The sequence below is a fragment of the Hemitrygon akajei genome, unplaced genomic scaffold, assembly GCF_048418815.1.
Source record: "Hemitrygon akajei unplaced genomic scaffold, sHemAka1.3 Scf000047, whole genome shotgun sequence".
Lineage (NCBI taxonomy): Eukaryota > Metazoa > Chordata > Chondrichthyes > Myliobatiformes > Dasyatidae > Hemitrygon > Hemitrygon akajei.
In genome coordinates, this window is record NW_027331933.1 from 2,830,958 (window position 1) to 2,858,415 (window position 27,458).

General features: G+C 41.6%; 3 protein-coding genes across 3 annotated transcripts in view; all 3 read right to left on the minus strand.

Moving 5' to 3' along the window:
- The window catches only part of LOC140720845 (uncharacterized), a 202,431-nt gene extending 179,571 nt beyond the window's left edge, over window positions 1–22,860 (minus strand). Inside the window, exons 1-2 of the mRNA XM_073035707.1 lie at window positions 22,661–22,860; window positions 17,793–17,943 (exon numbers count right to left, since the gene is read on the minus strand). The gene's annotated coding sequence lies outside the window, so the exon portion shown is untranslated. The remainder of the gene's footprint in view (window positions 1–17,792; window positions 17,944–22,660) is intronic.
- Window positions 1–27,458, minus strand: part of LOC140720808 (uncharacterized) — a 290,042-nt gene that overhangs the window by 134,867 nt on the left and 127,717 nt on the right. The gene's annotated exons all lie outside the window — the stretch shown is intronic.
- On the minus strand, window positions 76–5,288 carry LOC140720810 (uncharacterized). Its single transcript, XM_073035653.1, has 2 exons — window positions 5,266–5,288; window positions 76–928 (listed from the first exon to the last, which is right to left on the minus strand). The coding sequence occupies exons 1-2, from the start codon at window positions 5,286–5,288 to the stop codon at window positions 76–78; spliced, it is 876 nt and encodes a 291-aa protein (XP_072891754.1).

The following is a 27,458-nucleotide window of genomic DNA, read 5'->3' on the forward strand; positions in this document are numbered from 1 at the left end:
AAGCTGCAAGTCAGACTGATTCACCTTCTTAATCTCTCTTAAAATGACAGTCCATATTAAACAAAACTGAGGGATTCATAACAATGGCCACTCCCCACTATGAACTGACTTGTGTTCCAGTATTTGGGATGATTGAGTGAATCCTTTCCCACAGACTGAGCAAGTGAACGGCTTCTCCCCAGTGTGAACTTGCTGATGTCTCTGTCGGTTAGCTAACCGAGTGAATCTCTTCCCACAGACTGAGCAGGTGAACGGCTTCTCCCCAGTGTGAACTCGCTGATGACTATGTAGGTTGGATGAGTGAGCGAATGTCTTCCCACATTCTGAGCAGGTGAACGGCTTCTTCCCAATGTGAACTCGCTGATGTCTCTGTAGATTGGATGACTGAGTGAATCTCTTCCCACATTCTGAGCAGGTGAACGGCTTCTCCCCAGTGTGAACTCGCTGATGTACCAGTAAGGTGTATGACTCAGTGAATCCTTTCCCACATTCTGAGCAGGTGAAAGGCCACTCCCCAGTGTGAACTTGCTGGTGTGCCAGTAGCAGAGATGACCGAGTGAATCCCTTCCCACACTCTGAGCAGGTGAATGGCCTCTCTCCAGTGTGAACTCGCTGATGACTATGTAGGTTGGATGAGTGAGCGAATCTCTTCCCACATTCTGAGCAGGTGAATGGCTTCTCCCCAGTGTGAACTCGCTGATGACTCAGTAGATGGGATATCTGTCTGAATCCCTTCCCACAGACTGAGCAGGTGAACGGCTTCTCCCCAGTGTGAACTCGCTGATGTACCAGTAAGGTGGATGACCGAGTGAATCCCTTCCCACACTCTGAGCAGGTGAACGGCTTCTCCCCAGTGTGAACTCGCTGATGTACCAGTAAGGTGGATGACCGAGTGAATCCCTTCCCACACTCTGAGCAGGTGAACAGCCTCTCCGCAGTGTGAACACGCTGGTGTGCCATTAGGTCAGATGACTGAGTGAATCCTTTCCCAGATATTCAGCAGATCACCAGCCTTGGCCCAGAGTGAACTGACTGGTGTGTCCACAGGTGGGAAGACTGACTGAATCCTTTCTCACAATACAGAACAGGTGTATGGCCTTGCCCAGATTGAACTTGCTGATGTACCTTCAATTGTGATAACCGAGTGAATCCACTCCCACTGTTTGAGCAGGTGAACAGCCTTTCTCCTGTGTAAAATGACGGGTTGCCAGTTGGTCAAATGACCGAGTGAATCCCTCCCCACAGTCTGAGCAGGAAGGATGGTTGATTGAATCCCTTGCTCCACTTCTTAAATATCTGGACAGAGACAACCCAACTGGTGTGTCGTGTTTGAACTTCCTGGAGACAAATTCCTTCTAGTTTTTAACCTGTAAAAAGATTTACAAAATCCATCAATGGGTGTAGGACAACATTTCAGATGAGATTACTTGAGTTACCAAGGTTTGATCTGGTATCACACTGTTACAGTGAGGTTCTACCCAAGTTGGACAGAGAAATCATCTCCTGACTGGGCAGAGTGCTGGTATCTGGAATGACCATCAATTCCCTGATGCTGTTCCTGTTTCTATAAGAATGGGGCATTTCTGCCATCTCCAATTTGTACCTTTGCTGAGTTGGACTCTCTCCATTGGTATTATTCCCTGTTCCTGCTGAGCTGCATGGGTGCCTGGCCCCACAGTAACAAAAACAATCTCACGCAATTAGTCTTTCTTGATGTGCATCTGGGATTTTCTTTTATGTATTACTAACTTAAAGTGCCACAGTTTTAATGCCATATAAAAAATTCCTGTTGAGGTGAATGGTTGGTCCGCACAGCTGTTAAAAAGACAGAGTGAATTTTTGTAATATTTCACATTCTTGTAGAAAGTTACAACACAGAAACATGCCCTTTGGGCCATCTAGTCTATGCTGAACTATTTAATCTGCCCACTCCCATACCCCTACCATGCAGGTACCTACATGAACCTCTGAAATGTTGAAATCGAGCTTGCATGCATCACTTGAGCTGGCTGCTCATTCCACACGTGGATGACTGTCTGTGTGAAGAAGTTTCCCCTCATGTTCCCCTTAACATTTCACCTTTCACCCTTAACTCATGGCCTCTGGTTGTACTCCTACCCCATCTCAGTGGTAAAAGCCAGCTTGCATTTACACTCCTGTTCAGTCTTTCCTTATAACCCAAGTACTCCAGACCTGGCAACATCCTTGTGAATTTTCTCTGAACTCTTTCAAAGTCCTTACATCTTTCCTGTAGGTTGGTGACCAAAACTGCACTCAGTACTCCAAATTAGGCCTCACCAACGTCTTCTACAAGTCAACATAACATCCATCTATTGTTGTCAGTACTTTTGTTCATGAAGGCCATTGGGCTAAAATCTTCCCTTCCATCTCTATCTAACTGTGATACCAGTTTCAGTGAATTAAGGACTTTCTTCTACAAGAGGTCCCTTTCTTCTACAACACTCCTCTGTGCCCGACCAGTCACTGTGAAAGACCTCCCTTGGTAGGTCAGACCAAAGTGCAACAACTCACACTTGTCTGCATTAAATTCCATTTTCCATTTCTCAAACCATTTTGCCAGCTGGTCCAGATCGCACTGCAAGTTTAAATGCTTTTTTGGCATTGACTTGATGGGACAAATAGCCTGTTTCTTTACTGAACTTCTCCATGTTTCTATGGCAGAGAAGCTGGCCAAACTTGTTTGGAAGGGGAAGGGTAGGAGTGACAATTGAGCAGCAGTGGCTGGAGTTTCTGGAGCAATTCGGGAGCTGAGTGATGCTACAGAAGTGGAAGCATTAGAAAGACAGGAGGACACAACTGTGGTTAAAATGAGAAACCAAAGCCAACATAAATGTCAAAGAGAGGGTAAACAAAAGAACAAAAACTATTCGGAAGCTTTGAGAAACCAAAAGAAGACAACAAAAAAATTCAGATGAGCTCAGTGCGTGGAATCATGACTTGTAGTCATTAATGGGTCTCAGTAGCACCCAACAGTCTGAGGCATTTAGAGGAACAAAATATACGAGGCTTCAATTTCTCTTCAAAAGCAAGGTTCCCTGGACCAGTTACCTTTCAACTTTCATTTTGGCAGGCACATACAAACTCTACACCCTCAAAAATTCACATCTGAAGGCCTCCCACTTACATGTACTCCTTTGCCAGGAAACAGCCTGTCCCAAACCACACTTGTCAGATCCTTTCTGATACCATCAAAATTGACCTTTCTCCAATTTAGAATCTCAACCTGTGGTCCAGACCACTCTTTTTCCCTATTTACTTTGAATCTCATGGCATTATGATCACTAATTTCTGTCACCAGCCCTGATCAATTCCTAACAGCTTATTGCACACTTCTACATCAGGAATTCTACGTATTGATTAAGGGCACATTTGACAAAATCTACCTCATCTAGTCCTTTACAGTTTAGGAGTCCCAGTCAATAAATGGAAAGTTAAAATCATTTACTGAATCAACCTTTTTGTTTATTGGCATGGTCTGCAATCTCTCTACAAATTTGTTCCTCTAAATCCCTCAGGCTGTTGGCTGCAACCAAGTCCGAATATTGGTTACAATATCATAATTCCTTGTCTTGAGCTCATCAGGCTTTCCTACGATGCTTCTTGCATTGTGATATACACAGCTCAGCACATTCATTGCACCAGTCTCAACCATCTAACTGCTGAATCTATCTATGATCTGAACATCTGACTGGTGTCAAGGAAACAAACCCTCCATCATTGTCAGAAAAACAAAGGAGCTGATTGTGGACGACAGGAGGAATGGAGACAGGATAACCCCCATTGACATCAATGGATACTGGGTTAAAAAGGTGAACAGCTTTAAGTTCCTCGGCATAAACATCACAAAGCACCTTACATTGTCTGTACATACCGGCTGTGTTGTAAAAGGAGCACAGCAGTACCTCTGTCACCTCAGATAGTTGAAAAAGTTGGGGATGGGGACCAAAATCCTGAGGACTTTCTACAGGGACACAATTGAGAGCATCCTGACTGGCTGCATCACTGCCTGGTATGGGAATTGTACTTCCCTTAATTGCAGGAAATTGCAGAGAGTGTTGCGAACAGCCCAGCACATCCGTAGTGGTGAACTTTCCACTATGCAGTACATTTACACAGACAGGTGTATAAAAAGGGCCCAAAGGATATCAGGGACCAAATTCACCACAACCACAAACTGTTCCTGCTGCTACCATCCAGGAAATGGTACCACAGCAAAAGGACCAACAGGCTCCGGGACATCATCTTCCACCAGGCCATCAGACTGATTAATTCATGCTGATACAATTGCATTTCGATGTAATATTGACTGTCCTATGTACAAACGATCTATTATAAATTACCATAAATTACACATTGTACATTTAGATGGAGACATAACATAAAGATTTCTACTCCTCATGTTTATGAAGTATGTATCTAATAAAGTCAATTCAATTCAATTCACCCTCTCCATTATCTGTTTGCTCATTCTGGCTCCCATTCCCCTTGCAGCTTATTTTAACCACATCACCCGTTCAACCCACACTAGCACTAGCAACCCTTACCACTTGGATATCAGTCCCCTCTTGTTCTGTTCCCCTAACTAATGAATCCCCTATCACCCCTTTGACTTTTCTCTGTCAGATAATCCCCTTCACCACCAGTTTCTAAAGTGGTCTACCTTTTGTTATGTTTCATGGGCACAAGAGTACTCTGCAATGTCTATTTAACCTCATTCCCCTTCCTGACTCTCTCCCAGTTTCCTGTGTCCTGCACCTTGGGTGTAACTCAACTCTCTTCATGTCATATCTATCACCCCCTCCAACTCCTGGATGATCCGGAAATCATCCATTTCAGGTTTCAACTCCTTAACGTGCAGGGTGCACATCTTGTATGTGAGGACATCAGGGACACTGGAGGTCTCACCACCTTCCCACCAATGTCCCCTCTAATTTGTAATGACCAGTGTGCACATAAATCATGTACTGTGCACTTTTTTGAACTCAGTGACATGTGCACAGTGAATTTTATACAGAGAGGTAATCGTTTTCACAGCTAGCAAATCACTGTTGATAAGTACTTTGATCTCCCCTGGGTTTGATCGAGTTCATCTGCACTCTCACACAACCTATGTAGCAGGCCTGTAACGGGTAATGAAGGATTTTCTCACCAAAACTTTTTCATATTGTCCATATGTGGCTTGCTTGCTTAATTATGCTTTAAAAAGTCAGATTTGCAAATATTACTCCACTTCTTCCAACTTACAAATTCTCCAGCACCTCTTGCATTGCCACAATACACACAGGTAACACCAGTTTCTATATTGGGCATAAATATTTCCCCTGAACCCTCCTGACGAATTGAGGGTACATAAAAAATTCATTTTGAACCTGTGTAACCTCTGGCTAAAAGAATAATTGGGAGTGAATAGGAATTTTGAACTGAAGTGAACTCAATCTTCAGCGTTTAGCTAAGACAGACTCATTACCAGTTCTTTGTGGCTTGCAGAGAGACACATTGAGAGCTGATAATATTATACATTGTATCCTCGTTTGAGTAAAGGGAGGAGGACTCACTGATAAGGACAGGAATGAACATCTGTTTGCAATTAAGTCAGGGCCTTGCAAAGGTAATAACTGATAAGGACTGGACAGTACATCCATCTATAATTAAAACCATTTAGCAAACTCTGTTATCTAAGTAATTAAGTTTTGCATCAACACACAGTTTTGCCAGTTCAAATAACATCTTGCAATATTAATGTATGGGATGTACTATGTATAAATATACGGCTGTAACCTAAGTCATTCGACTTGTCAGAAGGTGGCAGTGCTTATGTGCCTTCCCTTTGACAACTGGGTCTCAAACTCCTGCAGGCATTTGAATGCACAATAAACCGTGGTGTCGATAAGAAGTTGGTCTCCTGAGTTTTATTCAGATTCAACTTTAACATTTGGCATCACGGACATGATCCCAATATAGGGAGTGCCAAGCAGACGGGCTGAGTAAGCAGCTGGACCACTCTGGGGACTGCGGAGACCGAACGGGAGCCCAATATAGGGAGTGCCAAGCAGACAGGCTGAGTAAGCAGCTGGACCACTCTGGGGACTGCGGAGACCGAACGGGAGCCCAATATAGGGAGTGCCAAGCAGACGGGCTGAGTAAGCAGCTGGACCACTCTGGGGACTGTGGAGACCGAACGGAAGCCCAATGGGTATTTTAAATTTGTCACTCACCGTTAGTTCCTTTGGACGTATGGTGCCTCACCCAAGGCTGATCACATACTTGACAGGATCGGGAAAGAATTTGTTGGGAGATTTGTATAAGGTAGGCAAAATTTTACTAAGTGGCCAGGAGGCAGACATGCCAGGTAAATTGATCAATTAAGCAGGAGGTGCCAGCCGGGTAAATTTATCTCATTGTTAATTGCCCAATAAATTACTTAGAGACCATTGGTCAATTGCAGTCAATTGATACGAGTGGGCCAGCAGCAGCCCGACACAATTTGTGTGAGAGTTCTCCAGACAAGGAAAAATATTTGTGAATGTTGACTGCAGTGCTGAATAAGAAATTGGGGAACAAAATGTGGCCACGGATGGGGGAGGTTGCAGGAGCCTGGGTTATTACCTCATGAGAACAAGCAGTAAATTTGATTTGGAAAAAGAACTGAGCAAAGAAGTGGAAATTGTTGTAAAGGGAATGGAAGGAAAAGGCAGATGTAAAGTGGAACTTTGCCGGCTATGCCACTGGTGGCCTAGTGGCTTCAGCGTTGGACTTCGAAGCGAGAGGTCCCGAGTTCGAATCCAGCTGACTCCCCTGCACACTTTCATCTGTGCTGGGGTTAGAGCTGGTGAACAAAACAACTCACTCAACAGAAGGCAATGGCAAACTACTGCTGTAACTTGCCTTGTACATGATTTCACAACACCACACAGCAGCGTGGAAGGAAATCCTCGGCTGACTGGAAAAATTCCAGATGTGACCTACCTTTAAAGTGGAACAGTATATTATCAGCAAGTTGGAGGAATAATGCATGAGATAAAGGGATAGAGTAGTGGTCACCAACCATTTTAAGCCCAAGAACCCCTACCTTGGCCTTAGTAAAATGCCCGCCCCCCCTTGTAGGACCTATCAGCCGACAAAAGTTTGTTTCAGTAGATCACAGCACGGTAGCTGCTCTGATACCTATGAAACGCTGAGCCCGAATTAGGTCGTCTGCGAATATTTTAGCACCGGATTCCCCACAAACATTCAGTGTGCTAAACAGGTTTAGAGGCAGCACTCCAGGCCAGTAGTGACGGCACTTCCCACCGGCCGCCCGAGGCCAACTGGTGATCTCTGGCGTGAGGGTGTCACTGCGGTTAGGCGACTGATGACCTCGCGAGCACTCAAGTTCAACAGTGGGCTGACAGGGAATGAGGAAAGGTGCAGATGACTCATGTTGTTTCCTCGCGGCCCAGTGGTTGGGTGCACTGTGTAGTTACACGCAAGTAGAAAGAATGAAACTAAAACCCCACAATCCGGAAACAATCTCTCAACAGTATTTGTGTATTTATTTTTCTTTTTTTTCGGGATCTACTGGGAAAGTCTCAAAGGTAAACTAATCGATCGCAATCGACAGGTTGGCGACCACTAGGATAGAGGTAAGTACTGCAGAAGGAACACCAAAGGTTGGGAGACGTTAAAAACAGAGCGTGAATGGATGGATGGGCGCCCAAAACGACAGCAGGAAAAACAACGTAAGCAAACCAAGGCCGGTCTACATAGGAGAGAAGGGTAGGAATGTCAGTCTAAAGTTAGAACTGATAGGGAAACACGGGATCCCGAACCCGTGTCTGGCATATCGACCCTGTATGAGTTTTGTAGCCTGCTAAAGCACTTTCGCAGGAGACCAAGCCTTTAATGATGTGAATCCGGCCCCCCCAATTTAATGCCCTACTGCTCCAATGCTTACCAACTAAGTTAGCCAACATCATTAACAAATAATATGGATTGGCCTGACAATGACCAAAATCGATTGCAATGAGCTTTGACATATCATTGGAACAGGGCTTTCGAATGCCAATCAACCCCGAAGGGAACTAATATTACAGGTGAATGGAGACTGCCTCTGTCTGTCGATGGAGTAGCACCAATTCTGTGCTGCTCTTAGTTTTCTCTCCCGCTCACAGCTTAAATTTTGAATTTCAAATTTTTAATTGCTGATTCTTGAAGGGGAGTGATATGTCTATGTCTACGAGAAGTGGGAAGAATCTGTATGAACCTACTGACAAAGGTAATGAAAAAGGAAAGACGCCGAAGGAAAGATCTGATGAAATGCCATCATGGGCTAAAGATATTGTTCGGACACTGAAATCAATTCAAGATCAGAATAAGGCAATTAAAGATCAACTGGAAAAGGATATAATGAAATGAACTTATTTCTGGGAAAACTTAAAGATATGGAAACTCAAGTTACTAATCATGAAGAGGAATTGAAGTCAACTAAGTAAAAACTGTCTGATACTACAACCCGTTTGGAAAAATATCGTCAATAAGATTATTGATTTGGAAACTAAGTCTCGGAGAAACAACATACAAATCGTTGGATTGCAGTCAGGAGCTGAAAATGGAGACTTAATGGTTTACTTTGGTAAGCTCTTTCATGATCTATTTTTGACTATTTCATCACAGCTACCTGCTATTGAAAGAGCACACAGGCTGTCCACTTCGAAATTTAAAGACTCAACCAGACCAAGATTTATTTTGGTTTGTTTTCATCACTTTAAAATTAAAGATCAAATAATGCGACAGGCAAAAAAACAGAGTTTTCAGATTCAATGAGTCTGAGCTCCGTTTTTATGAAGATTATCCAAAAGAAGTAATGGAACAAAGAGCAAGATTTGCTTTGGTAATGAAACAAGCATATGATATGAAACGACTTCCCTCTTTGAGTTACCCGACAAGAATGAAAGATGTTCCTCCTAATTCTTCCCCATGTACTTTCTTTGACCCAAAAGTCGAGCTGGATTTTGTCCAGGCTATACCTGTCACCACCACTGACGTTACTACTGAATGAACTATCTGAAAAGCTGTTTGATTATCTGTATATTACTCACACTACGAAAAGAAGACATATGAAGGCTATTTGGATATTTCATTGACAGATTAATAAAAGAAGAAAAGAAAACCTGCTCATCATTACATCCTATTGGATTTTTTTTTTGGAAAGAAGATTTACGGTTCAAGTTTGACTGTTCAAATGGTTAATTACATATTTGACTGAGAAAAGAGGATAAAAGGATTTGTTCCTTTTATCTAATATTTGGTTTGATTTTTTTTGTTGTTTCTTAAATTACTAACTGGTAGTTTTTTTTTCTACCAACAGGGTTTCTTTTTATATATTTATCTGGGAGGGTTAAGTTACTATGATTTTACTAATTAATATTTCCATCAATTTAGTTCAGTTAAGTATACTATTAACTTTTTTTTTAATCTGTTTTATTACAGCGCCCTATAACTGAATTTAAAGTTTTCTTAGGGATTTAAAGCTAAACTTAAGATGGCGCTGGTTTTTCTTTCTAAGAGATTATATTATTTTGGTTCTTTTTCTGTTTAACACCTGATAGAATGTAAACACTCTCCTTTGTTGAGACTTTACTGTCATTCTTGCAAGGTCATTTTATATATTTTATGTACTGGCTGGGGGGAGGCAGAGATGAGACCAACAGAGTGGCCCATGTCTTCGCATCTATCTTAGTTCACTTGCCTTTTTTTCAGGCTTTTGGGAGGGTGGGTGGGTTTAGAGTTAGGAGTTTTTTCCCATTGGGCGGTTCCGGAGCATGCGTGTTTTCTATATGGCTTTATTCTTCATCACTGCCATCTTTGATAATCCCGTATTGGTATGTGTTCTGCGCATGTATAAAGTAAATTAGAATAAAATTATAGTACGGCAGTTAAATGGATTAATGTAATAATTTGGAATATACGTGGTTGGAATTATCCTATTAAACAAAAAAGACTTAAAATTATTAATCGATTCCAACCTGATATAATTTTTGCTCAGGAGACGCATATCAAGGCAGGAGATCAAATTAGATTTTTTTTTGCTGGTGGAATGGAAAACAACTCCATGCTACTTCTCAGAGCAAAACTAAGCGGGTTTCTATCTTTATTAAATCTAATATATTTACTCAAGAGGATATTGAGTCAGATTCTAATGGTAGATTTTTAATTGTTAAAGGAGTGATTTGTAATAGAAAGGTTGTTTTGGTTAATTTGTATGGTCCTAATTTAGATGATCCTTCTTTTTTAAAAAGAATATTTGCTTTACTGCCAGATTTAAATGAGTATATGTTGTTAATGGGTGGGGATTTTAACTGTTGTTTAAATCCTATGATTGATAAGAGCTCAACTAATCAACGACTTCCAAATCATTTTGCGTCAGTTATTAACTCTTTTTTGACCGATTTTGGGTTGATCGAATTATGGAGGCATTTACACCCTGATAACAGAGAATGTTCTTTTTTTTCCATGTTTATAAAATATATTCGATGATTGATTATATTATAGTTGATCCCCGTCTTTTGCCTAATGTTAAAAACTGTGAATATGACGCTATTGCTATACCTGATCATGCGCCTTTGAGTTTGTCCTTTGAATTTCACGATGACATTTTTGGCCGTCCACCATGGCACATGTCTCAGACTTTATTGCAATGCTCTGACTTTACCAGTTTTATTGAAAGCCAGATAAAAGAATTTCTTTCTTTTTGATGATATAGGAGGTATGTCTAATTTAATTATATTTGATACATTCAAAGCATTTTTACGTGGTCAGATTATTTCTTATTCTTAAACTTAAAACTTAAACTTAAACTTAAAAGACAGACAAAAGCAAAATTAGATAAAATTTCAAAACAAATTAAAGATTTAGATAATATCTATGTGACTTCCCCTAATATTGACATTTTAAAAACGGGTGGAACTTCAATCATAATATAACCTATTATTATTTCATTCAATTGAGAGTTATCTACTTAAGTTAAAGAGCCAATTTTATATCTTTGGAGATAAAAATAATAAACTACTTGCATCTCAATTAAAATCAGCTAGAGCCAAGAGGCAAATTTTGAAAATTCATAGAAAAGATGGTACCCTGGCTTGGCATTATGAAGAAATTACTAAGATTTTTTAAGACTTTTAGACTGAACTTTATAAATTTCAATGTCCAGTAGACTCTTCTGAAATGAATGGTTTTTTTTTACGAACAATTGCTTTTCCTAAAATTTCTGTTGAGGATCAAAAAACTCTGGATGCCTAAATTACTGAATCCAAAATTCATAAAGCTATTTTCTCAATGCAATCTGGTAAGGCCCCGGGACTTACTGGTTATCCTGTAGAATTTTATAAAAAAAGTTGGAAAATTGCTTTCTCCATATATGTTGGAGAGGTTTAAAGAATCTTTTGTGAAAAGTGATTTACCCTCTACTTTTTATGAAGCTTCTATTTCTTTAATTCTCAAAAGGGATAAAGATCCTTGTGATTGTGCCTCATACAGACCTATTTCCTTATTGAATGTTGATGCTAAGTTTCACTTAAAGATAATGGCCAATTGGTTGGAGAGTATTTTGGGTAAAATCATTTTTAAAGATCAAACAGGCTTTATAAAGGGTCATTATTCCTTCTCAAATGTTCAGAGATTATTTAACATTATATATTCACCTTCTAAAACTCCACAATGCCTTATATCTTTGGATGCTGAAAAAGCATTTGATTGAATTGAATGGAAATATTTATTTAATGCTTTAGAAATATTTGGCTTTGGTATTAATTTTAATTATTGGATTAAAATGATATATAAAGCTCCTATTGCTACTATTGTCACTAATAACTCTAGGTCTCCTTTTTTCAGCTATCACGGGGGACAAGCCAAGGTTGTCCATTAAGTCCTTTGCCTCTGTCGTGGGCAAAGTACTGGAGAGTTTAACATCGGTAGCTGAGCGAAGGGCGCTGAGTAGGCTACGGTCAATTATGGATAACTCTGAACATCCTCTACATAGCACCATCCAGAGACAGAGAAGCAGTTTCAGCGACAGGTTACTATCGATGCAATGCTCCTCAGACAGGATGAAGAGGTCAATACTCCCCAATGCCATTAGGCTTTACAATTCTACCGCCAGGACTTAAGAACTTTTTAAAAGCTATTATTAATGCTTTTGAGATAGTGATTTAGATGCATATCATTTTTTACTGAGTTAAGTATTGTATGTAATTAGTTTTGCTACAACAAGTGTATGGGACATTGGAAAAAAGTTGGAATTTCCCCATGGGGATGAATAAAGTATCTATCTATCTATCTTTGTTATTTAACTTAAGATTAGAGCCCCTTGCTATTGCTCTTTGTGAAGCCGAAAATATTCATGAGATTTTTGTGAATAAGACCATGCACAAGATCTCTCTTTACACTGATGATTTATTGGTATATATATCCAAGCCTGAATAATCTATTCCTGCTTTGCTAAAAATTATATGACAAATTTGGAGCCCTTTCAGGATATAAAATAAATTTTAGTAAAAGTGAATTACTTCCTTTAAATGAATCTTTCTCTATATATGATAATATTCCTTTTAAAGTCATGGATTCTTTTGGATATTTAGGTGTTATAATTACTAAAAAATATCAGGATCTTTATAAAGTCAATTTTCCTCCTTTAGTGAACTTTTTTAGATTTGTTTTTACAAGACTGTTTAATGTCTTTTTCACAGTTAATGGACAAATATGATATCTCTAATACACATTTTTCAGATATTTACAGGTTGGGAATTTTTTACGTGATTTTTTACCGATTTACCCCATAGCCTGCTCTTTAAATTTGGCTTATGCTATTTTTCAGTTTAAACCTTGTCAAAAACAATTAATAGCAATCCTTTATAAACAGTTAATGAATGCTCGCATGTCGTCTAATGATAGGGTTCAACGCACCTGGGAAGTACAACTTCAACATTCACTTTCAGATAATCAGTGGAGTAAAATTTATTATTTAGTCAATAATTCACCTATCTGCACACGCCATATCTAAATTCAGTTTAAGATAGTACACAGGGCCCATATGTCCAAAGATAAATTGGCGCATATTTTTTCTAATATAAGCCCTATTTGTGAGAGATGTAATGCAGAAGTGGCTACTCTAACTCATATGTTTTGGTCATGTGTAAGTTTAAACAATTTTTGGAGGGATGTGTTTGGAATATTATCTAAAGTTATAGATGTGGATGTTCAACCTAATCCACTTACAGCAACTTTTGGGATTATTCCAGAAGAAGCAAGCAAAATGTCTGCTTCCGCCCAACAAAATTTTAATATTTATTTCAGAATATTCCTGTTTTTGTTTACTAAGAAGTTTTTTGATCGGATTGATTCTATTATTCTATCTTTTATTTGGGATAATAAAAGACCAAGAATTGGTAAATGTCATTTGCAAAAGTTGAAAAAGGATGGTGGTCTCACTTTGCCTAATCTATGAATGTATTACTGGGCTGTTAACGCAGTGTATGTCCTTCTGGTTATATTGGGTTGATAGGAATGAACAGCCAATCTGGGTAGACCAGGAACTGAGAGCTGTGAAACAGTTTTATTTAACTTCGTTATTAGGAGTTACTCTACCTATACAATTAGCTAAAGTTGCTAATTTAAACCTATATCCTGTGGTTAAGCACTCTTTACAAATATGGATCCAGCTCCACAATTTTTTAAATCTTAAAAAAGTTAAACTTTGTAGTATAATTTATCAACATTACTTTTTTAAACCTTCTTGGAGTGTTCCAATTTTTTTTACATGGTAAAAATAAAGGTATTAATTCTTTTTCGGATTTATTTAAAGAAGGCAGATTGATGTCTTTTGAACAATTTGTCGATAAGTATTCTCTCTTATATTCACTTTTTTACAATATCTTCAAGTTACATTTTTTTACAAAAATATTTAAGTAATTTTCCTTACATATTGGAGGCTGATTTGTTAGTTACTATTATGAGTATGAAACCCTCATTGAAAGGTTCTATTGGAAGAATTTATAATTTATTATTACAAAGGGATAAGCGTCATTTACTTAAGATTAAACGGGATTGGGAGAAGGAACTCAATTTCCCTTTTATATTGGAGGATTGGACATGGATTCTGAAGCTGGTTAACTCTTCTTCGATCTGTGCTCGTCATTCACTGATTCAATTTAAAATTGTACATTATTACCATCTGACGAAGGAGAGACTTCCAAAAATATTTCCCAATGTTGACAAGTATTGTGATAGATGTAAAAATGAGATAGCCACACTGATACATGCGTTCTGGTCATGTTCTATATTAAAACAGTTTTGGAAGTCAATCTTTTCGACAATTTCTAAAGCACTCAGAATCAATTTACAACCTAATAAATTGACTATGCTTTTTGGAATAATTCCTCAAAATATCCATGGTATTTCTGTGTCTGACCAACATGTTTGTTACATTGATAGCTAGGAGGGCCATCTTGTTGAAATGGAAGGATATATCAGCTCCTACTTTGTCACAATGGCTCTCTCAGGTGATGCTGTGTCTTGGAGAAAATTAGAAGTCGAACCTTTGTACCTTTATTTGATTTTAAGAGATGGGGCTCATCTGCTCGTTATTATCATTTCAGTTAACTGATAGATTTCCTCCAAGATCTAAATGTAAATTTTTTTATATATCTTTTCTTTCTTTTTGGCAGTTTGATGTTTATTTTTAGAAGCTTTTTGTATGACGCATGGCTCTGGGGTTGTACCTCCAATGGGTTTCTTCTTTTTTTCCCTCACTTTTCTTTTTTTTAATTCACAAAATTTTTAATCCTCAAGATAATTTCCTCTTTTATGAGGCATTGTAAGTGTTGTTACTTCGATGCACTTGTGCTATTGTTGAATAATAATAATAATAAAAAGATATGAAAATAATATTAAAGGTGAATATCTTCAGTGGGAAGAAGGATGCGAGCGGGCTATATCTGCGGATCAGAAATGGGAACAACAACCTACCAAGGGACAGGTGGGGACAACAACCTGTTTAGAAATTGACAAGCAAGGATGCTTCCTACCGTGAGTACCACCCCTCAGGAAGAGCCCAATGTAATGTTGACAGTTGCTGCTACTCCAGTTCCATTTATGATTGATATGGGGGCAATACAACCACTCTCAATCGGGAAATAGTATCGGAAAAGGGATTGCACTTATCAGATGCAACATTCACTCTGTCTGGGTTCGAAGGCACGGAACGTACGTATTCACATAACCAGCCACTGGAGGTGGAATTCCACGGGAACCAGTGTGAGGTTTCATTTACAGTCAGCACCCCGCAGTAGGGGGTGTAATCCAGCAGGGAGAGACTTGCTCTGTCTGTTGGAAGTCGAGATTCTCTGCACAGGCAACGGTGTCACCCTGTGACAGGTGAACAACTGATAGCTTTCCCAATTTCCGACCCCCCAGTGGTGGGCACTTAATCTGGACTCCACTGCGTTTGAACCCCTTCTGCCAGTGGTCGACCCCCACGTGACTGTGTGCTGTGACATTACGGGTGCTCAGCTGAGGAAAGTCAATATTATGCACCCCTCGAGGGACAGAAGTTCCCTGTCATGGTGATTGGAGAGGTTAAAGGAAAAGTGGGCAATGCATTACTGGCCGAATTTCCGGATTTCCTTTGGTGACAGACAGAACTGGTGGTTCCCCGTACCACTGTTAGTGTTTGCTCTGGGTTCAAGCCAAAGAGCCCAGAGTTCATTGCCTACACCTTGCTGAAACAAGCCTCCAGCACCGAGGGAGACTGGCAAGACTTGGCTGCGGTCCAACTCCGATACTGGAAGGAGTCTGAGGTGAAGGCGGGACATTTGGTGAGACACACTTTTAATATTGACCGATCCCAAGACGCTGTACCCCATCTCTGAGCAAATTCAGGCCATGAAGTCGGTCGCACCAACTGTCCCCCTGTCCGGATCACCGTGAAGGAAGGACAGACTCTCCCATCCATTCTGCAGTATCCCCCTCTAGCCCGAAGCAATTTTATGAGGATGGAAGCTCTTTTATGGATCCAGCAGGGAAATAATATTCTGGATATGCAATAGTGACAGACAGTGAAATTGTTCAGCAAGCTTCTTTTGAAGCAGCTGTCTCTGCCCAGAAGGCTGAGCTGTTTGCTCTGACTCGTGCCTGTATCCCAGCAACAGACTAAAGTGGGAACGTTTACACAAACTCCCATTATGCATATGGAATTGTAAATGACTACGGGGCTCTCTGGGAACATGGGGATTCCTGACTTCCTCTGGCCACCCCATTAGTAATGCCACCTTTGTAAACAACTTACTCACCGCTCTACAGCTACCTCGAGTTTTGGCTATTATTAAATGTACAGCCCACACCCACATGTCTAACCTGGTCACTACGTGCAATGCTTTAGCAGATTAGACAGCGAAGAGTGCGGCACAATCCTTGGTAGTTGTAGTCCGCTCGGGTTCCCGTCAAGCAATCCTCCATGACTCAAGCAGATCGGGTTTGCCAGACATGCGGGAGGTGCGTACTTTTCAGGGGGACGTCTCTGAGGAGGAGCGCAAACTGTGGTCCCAGATGGGGTGCCAGAAAGACCCCGATCTAGGTTTTTGGATCACCCAGTGGGACAGGTTTGTGTTCCTACACAGTTTTTACCAATATTGGTCAATTATGTACATAACTGTACACATCTGGGAAAGGAGGGAATGGTTGGTAACCTGTACCCTGCACACCGGGTACAACTCACTTGACGGGTGAAACTTTTTCGTGTCTACAAGTTGATTTCATTGAATTGCCTAGAGTACATTGCTATAGATACTGCTTAGTTATTATAGACGTGTTTAGTAGATGGGTTGAAGCTTTTCCAACTACCATTAATACTGCTGACTGTTGTGAAGGTATTATTATGGGAAATAATTCCCAGGTACAGCCTGCCAGAGATGCTGATGATACAAAGATTGGAGGTGTAGTGGACAGTGAGGAAGGTTTTCAAAGCTTGCAAAGGGATCTGGACCAGCTAGAAAAATGGGCTGAAAAATGGCAAATGGAGTTTAATACAGACAAGTGTGAGGTGTTGCACTTCAGAAGGTAAAATCAATGTAGAACAGATAAGGTAAATGGTGGGGCACTGAGGAGCGCAGTAGAACAGAGGGATCTAGGAATACTGATACAAAATTCCCTAAAAGTGGAGTCACGGGTAGATAGGGTAGTAAAGAGAGCTTTTGATACATTGGCCTTTATGAATCAAAGTATTGAGTATAAGAATTGGAATGTTACGGTGAGGTTGTATAAGGCATTGGTGAGGCCGAATTTGGAGTATCGTGTGCAGCTCTGGTCACCGAATTACAGGAAGGATACTAATAAGGCTGAAAGAATGCAGAGAAGGTTTACGAGGATGTGGCCGGGACTTGAGAAACTGAGTTACAGAGAAAGGTTGAATAGTTTAGGACTTTATTCCTTGGAGCGTAGAAGAATGAGCGGAGACTTCATAGAGGTATATAAAATTATGATGGGTATAGATAGAGTGAATGCAAGCAGGCTTTATCCACTGAGGCTAGGGGAGAAAAAAAAACCAGAGGACATGGGTTAAGGGTGAAGGACAAAAAGTTTAAAGGGTACATTAGGGGGGGGCTTCTTCACAACTGGTTCTGACAGAGGCATAACTGGTTCTTCTGGGCACATTCTGTCTCACTCCCAACTATTTCCTACCTTCCTTTGTGCAGATACGTAATGTCTAAAGGACCAGTGTTTGAGTAAATGAGACTCACCAGACTTTCTCCTGACTGAATCAATGGAAACCCTGAGTCAGATGGGTCCTCTCCAGTTGGTGCTCTCAGTCCTCGGGCTGGTTCACTTGTTGCTGTTCCCTTGTCTTCAGTCGTGGTTTTTCTTCCAATAAATCTCTCACTGCAGGTCTAACTTTAACATGAAAGATAATGAAGCACATTAACAATACAAAGGAGGACCAAACATTTCTGCTTAATGTTAGTAGGAACAAAACTCACTGAAATTTAAACGTTGAAGGCAAATATAATGATCTCAGTGAACAATCTTTTATTGTCCCTCATATGTCACAAAACGATATGGGATAGGAAGGAGCCATCATTCAGTCATGGTAAGACATAAGACAAAGGAATAGAATTAGATGATTCAATCCATCTGGTCTGCCACACCAATCACGGCTGATTTTTATTCCAACACCATATTCCTGCCTTCCTCCTGTAACCCTGAAGCTACTTAGCAATCATGAATATATTAATCTCTGTCATAAATATACCCAAATGGCAGCCTCAATCAGACTCTGTGGCAACAAATTCCATAGATCAGACATCTTTTGGCAAAAAAAAAAATTCTCAACTGAATTTTAACAGGAAGCATCTTTATTCTGAGACTGTGCTGTCAGATCACAGACTCTCTGTCTAATGGAAACATCCTCTCCATGTCCACTGTATCCAGGCTTTTCAGCATTCGGTAAGTTTACTTAACGATACATCCCTCCACCTTCCCCACCGTCCCTCTGAACTCCATTGAGCACAGGTCCAGAACCATCAAATGCTCCTCATACATAACGTCGATCATTCCTGAGATTATTCATGTAAACCTTGTTAGCAACAACTGTACTGAACACATTTCCAGGAATAACAGACAAATTGGTACCAGGATAATTTAAAGGGAAATGTTGTGCTCTCTTTACTGTTCTACTATCACATGTGCTGGCGTGTGGCCAAGTGGTTAAGGTGTTGGTCTAGTGATCTGAAGGTTGCTAGTTCGAGCCTTGGCTGAGGCTGCGTGTGTGTCCATGAGCGACGACACCAGTGCCAAGCTGTATGGGTCCTAATGCCCTTCCCTTGGACAACATCGGTGGCGTGGAGAGGGGAGACTTGCAGAGACTCTAACGGAGGCCTACAAACTATCACAGCCATTTTCATTTCCAGGTTAAAACAGGTCCATTTCATGAAATATAAACCAAGAAATAAAAAGAAACTGGAATTACCAGAAACACTCAGCAGGTAAGGAACAGCTTACAATACAATTCAATTAATAACATTTCATCAGAATGACTTCAAACATTTTCAGTTTTTAGTGCAGATCTCCAGCACAGCTGCCTGATTTCCACTGTGTGACAGTGGGGGGGGGGGGGGGGGGGGGGGAATTTCCAAACACAGTTTGAACACCAAACTCAGTCTATTTCTACTGTTTCTACTGTTGTAAACACGGAACAGCCCATTTACTCACAGCCTCTCCCTGTGAGGATGGAATGGGAACTCATGCTCTCCTCAGATTGGCAGTCATTGCTTCCAAAGGAACTCCAGAAACAAACATCTGATCCCAGACCAGAAATACTCGATCAACACCTCACAAGCCCAAACAGCTCGATCCCTGGGTCCACCTTACCTGGATCAAAAACTATGATATCCCAGGACCCAACCTCACAGACTCACACAGCTGAATCTGCCACTCACCGACCCTGAACGTCTCACACATCATCCCCACATCTCACACTGGGTAGTGCAATCTAGGATTTCACCACAACCAATGTCCAGCTGCTCAAAATTTCTGCTTCATTGCAGGACGAGCATCCAGCCCCATCTGTAGAAGCACTAACCAAAGTCAAAGCCAAAACACCAGCAGTTCCATTTGCCTGGAATGCCGATCATAGGATTAGAGCCCAAGCACCAACTCTCCCAGTACTCTTTGCAGCCAGTAACATGCTGCAGTGTGTCAGCCCGTCACTGTTCATAAACTAGCACCTCCACACCAATGCACAACAGAACTGGTACCTGATGTTACTCTGGCATTCCAGCTAACAATAACCGATTCTGGAAATGACTCAGTGAGGCCAAAGGTACAAAAGAACACTTCACAATGCAGACAAGGGTTGGAAGAAAGTTTGCTGATATATAACATTGAGGAGGTGGGATACAAGGCGGACTGAGGATGACCCAGATTGTTGATGTAAATCACTGAAGCGGGGTTGGGGGGGGGGGATGTGAGGAGACTGGACAGAGGTTGAACAAGATGAGAAGATGGAACCAGGTGGGAGAAGGGATCAAGGACAATCACTGATGGTCCTCCAGCAACACATAGGTACTGAATGAATAGTACATACTACTGTACAAAAAAATTCTAGAATGACAGAATTAGCAAAAATAACAAGAACATTGCCAGATATACTTTGACCCTCACCAAATTTTTATCAACACACCATAGAAAGTTTCCCATCCGGACACTTCACGCTTTGCATGGTACCTGCTCCGCCCGTGACTGTCAGGATCTGTAGAGACCTTTGGATCCAGATCAGCACATCACAGAAACCATTCTCCCCCCTAGACTTCCCAGTCCCTCGGTAAAGCAGGCAGTGAAATCAAGGATCCCCACAACCTGGGACGTTCTCTTTTCTCACCCACCCCAGTCCGGGAGAAGACACAACCGCCATAAAGCTCCAGGACAAATGTGAGGAGCCTCAGGAAGCGAGGCGAGTTCGGGGAAGTTAACGGGACTCAGTGGTCAACATCAGATTTCCCAACACAACATGGAGGATGCGTGACCACCCACCTGGAGATTGTGAACATGCACAAAGAGATCGTTACATCTGCGGTTAAATGGGAGGGGCAAATGGGATCACGTGACCGGTGGGGTCTAACACCCCAGGCATAGACTCCAGCTTCCCAGCATTCTGTGGAAATAAACAGACGCGCCTCCCATCTCCTCTCACCTTAAATGTGTCAGACATTTCAAACCCCCAGGAAAAAACATACCCTGTGTCCACTCTATCTGTTCCTCTCGTAATCTGATAAACGTCCATCCAGCCTCACCCCAGCCTGCACCGCTCTGGAGAAAACAACACAAGTTTGTCCTGCCTCCCGTTATAGCTCATGCCCTCTAATCCAGGCAGTGTCCTGGTAAACCTCTTCTGCGCCCTCTCCAAAGCCCCGACGTCCTTCCGAGAATGGGAGCGACCAGAACTGTATGAAACACTCCAGATGTGGGCTAACAAGTTTTACAAAGCTGCAACACAACTTCATGACTTTTGAACTCAGTCCTTCAACTAATAAAGACAACCACGCCATTTGCCTTCTTAACCACCCGATCAATCTGTGCAGTCTCTTTCAGGGAGCGATGAACTTGGAGTCTAAGATCCCTCTGATCATCAACACTGTTCAGGGTTTTGCATTTAACACTGTACTGTCTCATACATTTAGGGGTGCAGTGCTACCAGAGCTCACCGGAGAGCCGCTCCGACACCTCTGTAAAAAAGTCAAAATAAACAAGCACGGAATTTAACAACCCCGGATATTAAATAGAGGGAATTTTACGGAAGCGGGGGTGTTGGCTGGTGGGGACAATTACCACTAATAACATTAGGATATTTGATCGTTTTTGGTGAAATCCTGGAGCTGTGACTGTTTTTAATTTAGGTATTTGTGAAATTCCTTCTCACTCGACCCGTTATCCAAGGAAGCTGGGGAATACATGTACACAAATGCAAACATTTTTCCGCTCTTTCCAATTTGTACCATTGGATACCAGGAAGGAGCTATATTAAGCACGGAATGAACATCGAAACTTATGCTTAAGAGTCGAAAATAATGAAAGAAAAATTCACTGCTCGCTCATCTTCAGCCTGATTTTGATGAAATATTCAAGGTAATCATCCAAAATCCTCTTCTACACCTGGATATATTTAGTTTTGTTTTGGAAGCCAAATGGAAAAAAAAATTCTAGGCTACAAGCTAGTTTTACGTCATTTCATATAATTAGTGGCTGATTAAATCCTTGGCCTCGCTCCACCAACTATAGTTGATTGAAAAGAGGCTCTTGTTCTCTTTGTGTTGATAGGAAAAAGAGTAATTTAGTGAGGCAATGAACGAGATGAAATGCATTTCCAAATCTCCCAAATGGTTGCTCTCCTCCTGTTAACATTTGTCACTTCCAAAATACAATATTTTCTATTCGTATAGTTGCGATAATAATTTATGTAAAGTTTCAAGCTTCTTTAACTTTTTATATATTTAAACACTAAACAGGATGTATAAAGGTCGAACCATGTAACACCTGACGTGTGAGGATATTTTGAGTATCGATACTCACAGGTACACTTCAATATATTGAGAAAGGGATGGAGCAGTGGACCCAGAGTGAAGTGATAAGCAGGTGAGAGGACGTACAAAGACAGAGAGGATGAGAGGGAGTGGGAGGGAGGGGTGTGAGGTAAATTTGTTCACCGGAAGGGGAAATCGATATTCATACCATCAGGTTGGGTGGGGGCACACAGACGGAATATAAGTTGCTGATCCTGCACCCTGAGGGTGGCCTCATCTTGGCAAGGGATGGGATGACACGTCGGAATGGGAATGGGAATCGGAATTGAAATGTTTGGACACCGGGAAGTCCCGCTCGGAGTGTATAGTTCAAAAGTTAATTTATTATCAAAGCAGGTATTCATAAATAATGCCGTTTTTTCTTCTCCAGAGAACCACGAAACAAAGAAAGCATGAACATCGTTCAGAGAGAAAAAAAACTCCCTCCCCCCTCCGCATCAAAAAGAACGGCATCCCGATCATCAACCTCCAAAACCCACCCCTCCCGCACAAAATGGTAGAAAAATATCGACACCCGTTAAAAACACTCCTACCCGGCACAACTGCGGAGGATCCGGTGTCTTCAGTGTAGAGGCGGCCGCATCGGGAGCAGCGGACACAACAGGCGACCCCGGAAGATTCACAGGTGAAGTGTCGCCTCACCTGGAACGATGATTGGACAATGGAGAGAATTCGGCCGTCCGGCCCTTTCACTGGGACACCCCGAACTCCACATCAAATCCGTCCAAACGAATCTGCGTGAACTTTAATGATCAATAAATATAATTCCTCACAGCGATCAGCTGTCTGAATGATCCGCTGACTCTGAGAGGAAGGGGTATCTATGGTCTACACTGTCAGGGTGTTGAGTTTACCAGGAGTCAAAGACTGCAGGGACGGGAGGTTTTCTGTTGACTAATACACTGTGTGTGGACCCCGCTGGCAATTCTGGTGCTGTGACCCGAATCGAGACAAACACCACGCTGCCCACTCCACCAACAACACGGTACAGCCGGACACATAACAGGGGACTTTACATCCCACAACACTGGATTCAGTGATGAAACCCGTGATTAATGTTCTTGTCTCACCGAAAAGTACATTAACCCTAACCCTGCAATATGGTGTAAAATCCCGCTCCCCATACTAACACGGGTTTTTCAGACCAAATAACAAACTGCCGGAAGAACTCAATGGGTCGGACAGCATCTGTGGAGGGAAATGGATCTTCAACATTTCGGGCCGAGACCCTCCGTCTGGACTGAGAGTGGACGGGAAATAGTCAGAAAAAAGGTGAGGGGTGGGGATGGGGCAAGAGCTGGGGAGTGAGAGGTGGATCCAGGTGAGGGGGGAGGTGGTGAGGGGGGAGGTGGAAGGTGAAAATAGTGACATGGGAGGGAGGTGAGTGGTTGGGGCAACACGGGGCTGCAGAAGATGGAAATTAATTCCATAGAGGATGAACAAAGAGGTTAGAGAGTATTTGTTATAGAGAGTGCAATGAAGATTCACCTGACTGATCCCTGGAGAGGTGGGGTCATAACCTGAAGAAAGATCAAATGTGATAACTCTAAATGTCATTTAGAGAATCGAGGACTGAGAGGTGAACACATCGAAATGCAAAGCATCTTTACCGGTTGAATCAGGGATCCCAGTCTCTGAAAAAGGGGATGGGAATCAAGCCCGTGACTCTGTGACCTGGGGGTGGAGGGAAAGGGATCGGTGTAGATATGGTGTGGAAAAGTAGACATCTATCTGGAGTAAATATGGAATAATGTGGGGAATGCGGCGGATGGGTCGGGCAGTGTGTGAGGGGTGAGGAGCAGAGTCACCGGTTCAGGAGGGAGTCCCTCCACCCGTCACCTGATCCCGTTTCCTGTTCACTTTTTTCTGCAGATCTGCAGCATTTGTGGGTCACTGCTCGACGTGTACGTGTAGCTTCACCTTTGTCCCCTTCAGACAACGCAGTGAGATCCGGATCAAATAGTTCCACACAATTAAAATAGTTTATTACTTTTACACAATTAGAATACTTGATTACATTTTTATTTTTTCTATTTTTGTACTACATATATATACTTATTTTAAATCACAATTGTTAAAATCTTTTGTTAAGAATTAGGTTCTACTGCTACCGCAGAGACAACGAATGTCATGGCATATTCCGGTGCTACTAAACCTGATTCTGATATTGATATGGGAGACCCACCACCGGTCACCTAATCCCATTTACCGCAGATCGTAATGTGAGATTGAAGCATCTTCCATATATTTGCTTTCCACAGAAATGACAACAGTTCAGTTTCCTTCTGTGGCTCCGGAGCAGAAGCTCAGTCTGTCTAATATTTCCACACAATTAAAGTGGGGAATTTGTTTATTATCATCACGTACTGAGCTACAGTGAAAATCTTGCCTGATGTACCATCCACACAGATCGATACATTACAACAGTACATTGAGCTCATATACAACAGAAAAATAACTGTAACAAAGCATTATGGCTGCAGAGAAAGTGCAGTGCAGATAGACATATGGTGCAGGGTCACGTCGAGTTACATTGTGAGGCCGAGTCCATTTTATCTTTCATTTGGCTTATAACTGCAGACAGGAAGCCATCCTTCAGCCTGGTTGTACACCAGGTACAACTTTAAGGCTTTTGTATCTCTCTGCCAATGTGGGAGCGGGTTTGCAGCAAGAATGTCCAGGTTATGAGGTTCTTTGTGTACATGGCCTGCTTTTCCGAGGGAGGGGAAGTGTAGGAAGAGTCCATGGAGTGGAGGCTTGTTTCTCTGATGTTCTCTGCTCTCCAAAGTTCTCTGCAGTTCCTTGCAGTCATGGGCAGAGCAGTAGCCATACAAAGGCATGAAGTATCGACAAGGAGCTCAGAGACCTCGGCCTTCACCCTGCCTTGTGTAGCTGGATCCTGGACTTCCTGTCAGATCGCCGGCAGGTGGTAACAGTGGGCTCCATCTCCTCTGTCTCGCTGACCCTCAGGACACACAACCCACAGGTTTGTCTGTTTGGCCCTGTCATTTACTTTCTGTGCACCCGTGACTCGTGTTGCCACCCACAGCTCCAATCTGCTAATTAAATTTGCTGAGAATACTACATTGATTGGCCTAATCTCAAATACTGATAACAATCGATCAAATGCCTCCTGACAAGGTTCAGTGCAAACAAACTTTTCACCCTTCTTCAGGAGATTAGTCAGAGGAAGAGTGATAGCAGCAAAGTTCTTACAGAACTTACGATAATATCCATCCATTCCCAGAAACCTTCTAAGAGCCTTCTTAGCAGTCAGAATAGGAACTTGAGAAATTGCCTGGACTTTTGCCCGAACAGGAGCCAACTTCCTTTGAGCTACAACATAGCCAAGACAGGTCACAGAGGCATGGCCAAATTCAGTCTTAGCCAAGTTAACTGTAAGGCTGGCCTGGGAAAGCCTGTCAAACAGCTTTTCTACTGCAGAGCTATGCTCTTCCCAAGTGCCACTCCCTGTGACTAAGTCATCAATATAGGCATCTGTGTGTTCCAACCCTCGAATTTCAAAATCAATCATTATCTGGAATGTTCCTGGAGCATTTTTCTTTCCAAAAGGCAAAACATTGTATTCATACAACCCAGATGGTGTCACAAATGCAGAAATTTCTCTACCTCTGTCCGTCAATGGAACACACCAATACCCTGTCAACAGATCAATCTTTGTAAGAAATTAGCTATTCCAACCTTATCGATGCAATCATGCACCCTAGGGATCGGATAGGCATCTGTTTTTGTTACTGCATTTACCTTCCCATAATCAGTGCCTCTGAGACCTACTGAATCTGTTTCCACACTTACAACAATTGCTCAGCCAATTTACATTTTCTACGTTCATGCGATATGGGTGTTGTTTAATCGGTTTGGTTTAACCAATATCTACATCATGTACTGAGACCGTGGTTTGCTTGGGAACATCGGGAAATAAATCTTTAAACTTCAGAATTAATTCCTTCAGCTGTTGTTGTTGCTTTGGCTGCAGATGAGCCAACTTGTTATCAATATTTTCTGGAACAACGGAGTTCATTAGTCTAACTGGGACCATGTTCGGCTTGTGAAAAGTCTCAGACGAGTCAATTGTTTCATTCTCAGGGTTGCCAGATTCATATATTTTGACAACAACACACACATATCGTGCCTAATCGTCAGAATAAGGCTTTATCATATTCATGTGTACCAGCTGTGTTAGTTTACTTCGGTTGTGTGTTGTAATAACATAATTCACATCATTAAATTGAGAGACTATTTCATACGGTCTATTGAATTTCACCTGAAGTGGATAAGCACCTTATCCCCCACCCGGTATTTTCTTTCGCAACCCTGTTTAACAAACCAACACTTCATTTTGTTTTGAGAAATCTTTAAGTTTTGTCTTGCTGGGCTACAGAATTGGAGTAGTTTATTTTTGAACTTTAAAACATAGTCTAACAAGTTAACATGTACATCGCCATCAATCCACCGCTCCTTTTACAAGGTCAAAGCTCACCTCACTCTGCGACCAAATAAGAGTTCAAATGGAGTAAAGCCCAATGATTCCTGAACCGACTCTCTTACTGCGAACAAAAGCAAATGTATTCCTTCATCCTTGTCGTTTCCATTTTCAACACAGTATGTCTTAATCATTGCTTTGGGGCTAGAGTGAAATCTTTCTAAAGCCCCTTGTGATTCCGGATGGTATGTAGACGATGTAATTTGTTTTGCTCCCAGTTCATAAACTACCTGCTGGAATAACCCAAATGAAAAATTACTTCCTTGATCAGACTGGATTTCTTGAGGCAAATCAAATAAAGTAAAAAAAAACTCGGTAAGCGCCTTCGACACATTTTTAGCTTTAATATTTCTAAGAGGCATTGCCTCTGGGAATCTGAATGCAGTACACATAATAGTTAGCAGATACTGATGGCCAGCTTTAGTCTTCGGCAATGGGCCAACACAATCCACTATAACTTTGGAAAAGGGTTCACCGAATGCAGGTATAGGTTGGAGTGGGACCACTGGGATGACCTGATTATGTTTAGTCAAAACTTGACAAGTGTGACAAATCCCAGCATTAATTTCTGGTTTACCCTGGTTATCCCTGCTACTGTTTTCGAAACTCTTATTCAGGGTAAACATAACCTTATGAGTTAAAGCAAACTGATCTGCTAATCTAGCAGACTCCTGCATAGTGGCAGCATCATTTCCATCTAAATACGTCTTTATGTCATCAGGGACGCACTTTTTGAATTCTGCAATAAAAACCAACTCTTTCAAGCTGTTAAAATCATCATTTACATTTTATTATGTGCACCAGCGGGCAATACACACAAATTTCTC

Coding starts and splice junctions, on each gene's coding strand:
- LOC140720810 (XM_073035653.1), bottom strand. CDS start 5,288: ATGCAAGAGGTGCTGGAGAATTT. Junction 929..5,265: donor CAAGAGGTGCTGGAGAATTT/GTAAGTTGGAAG, acceptor CACTGCGGAGAG/GCTGTTCACCTGCTCAGAGT.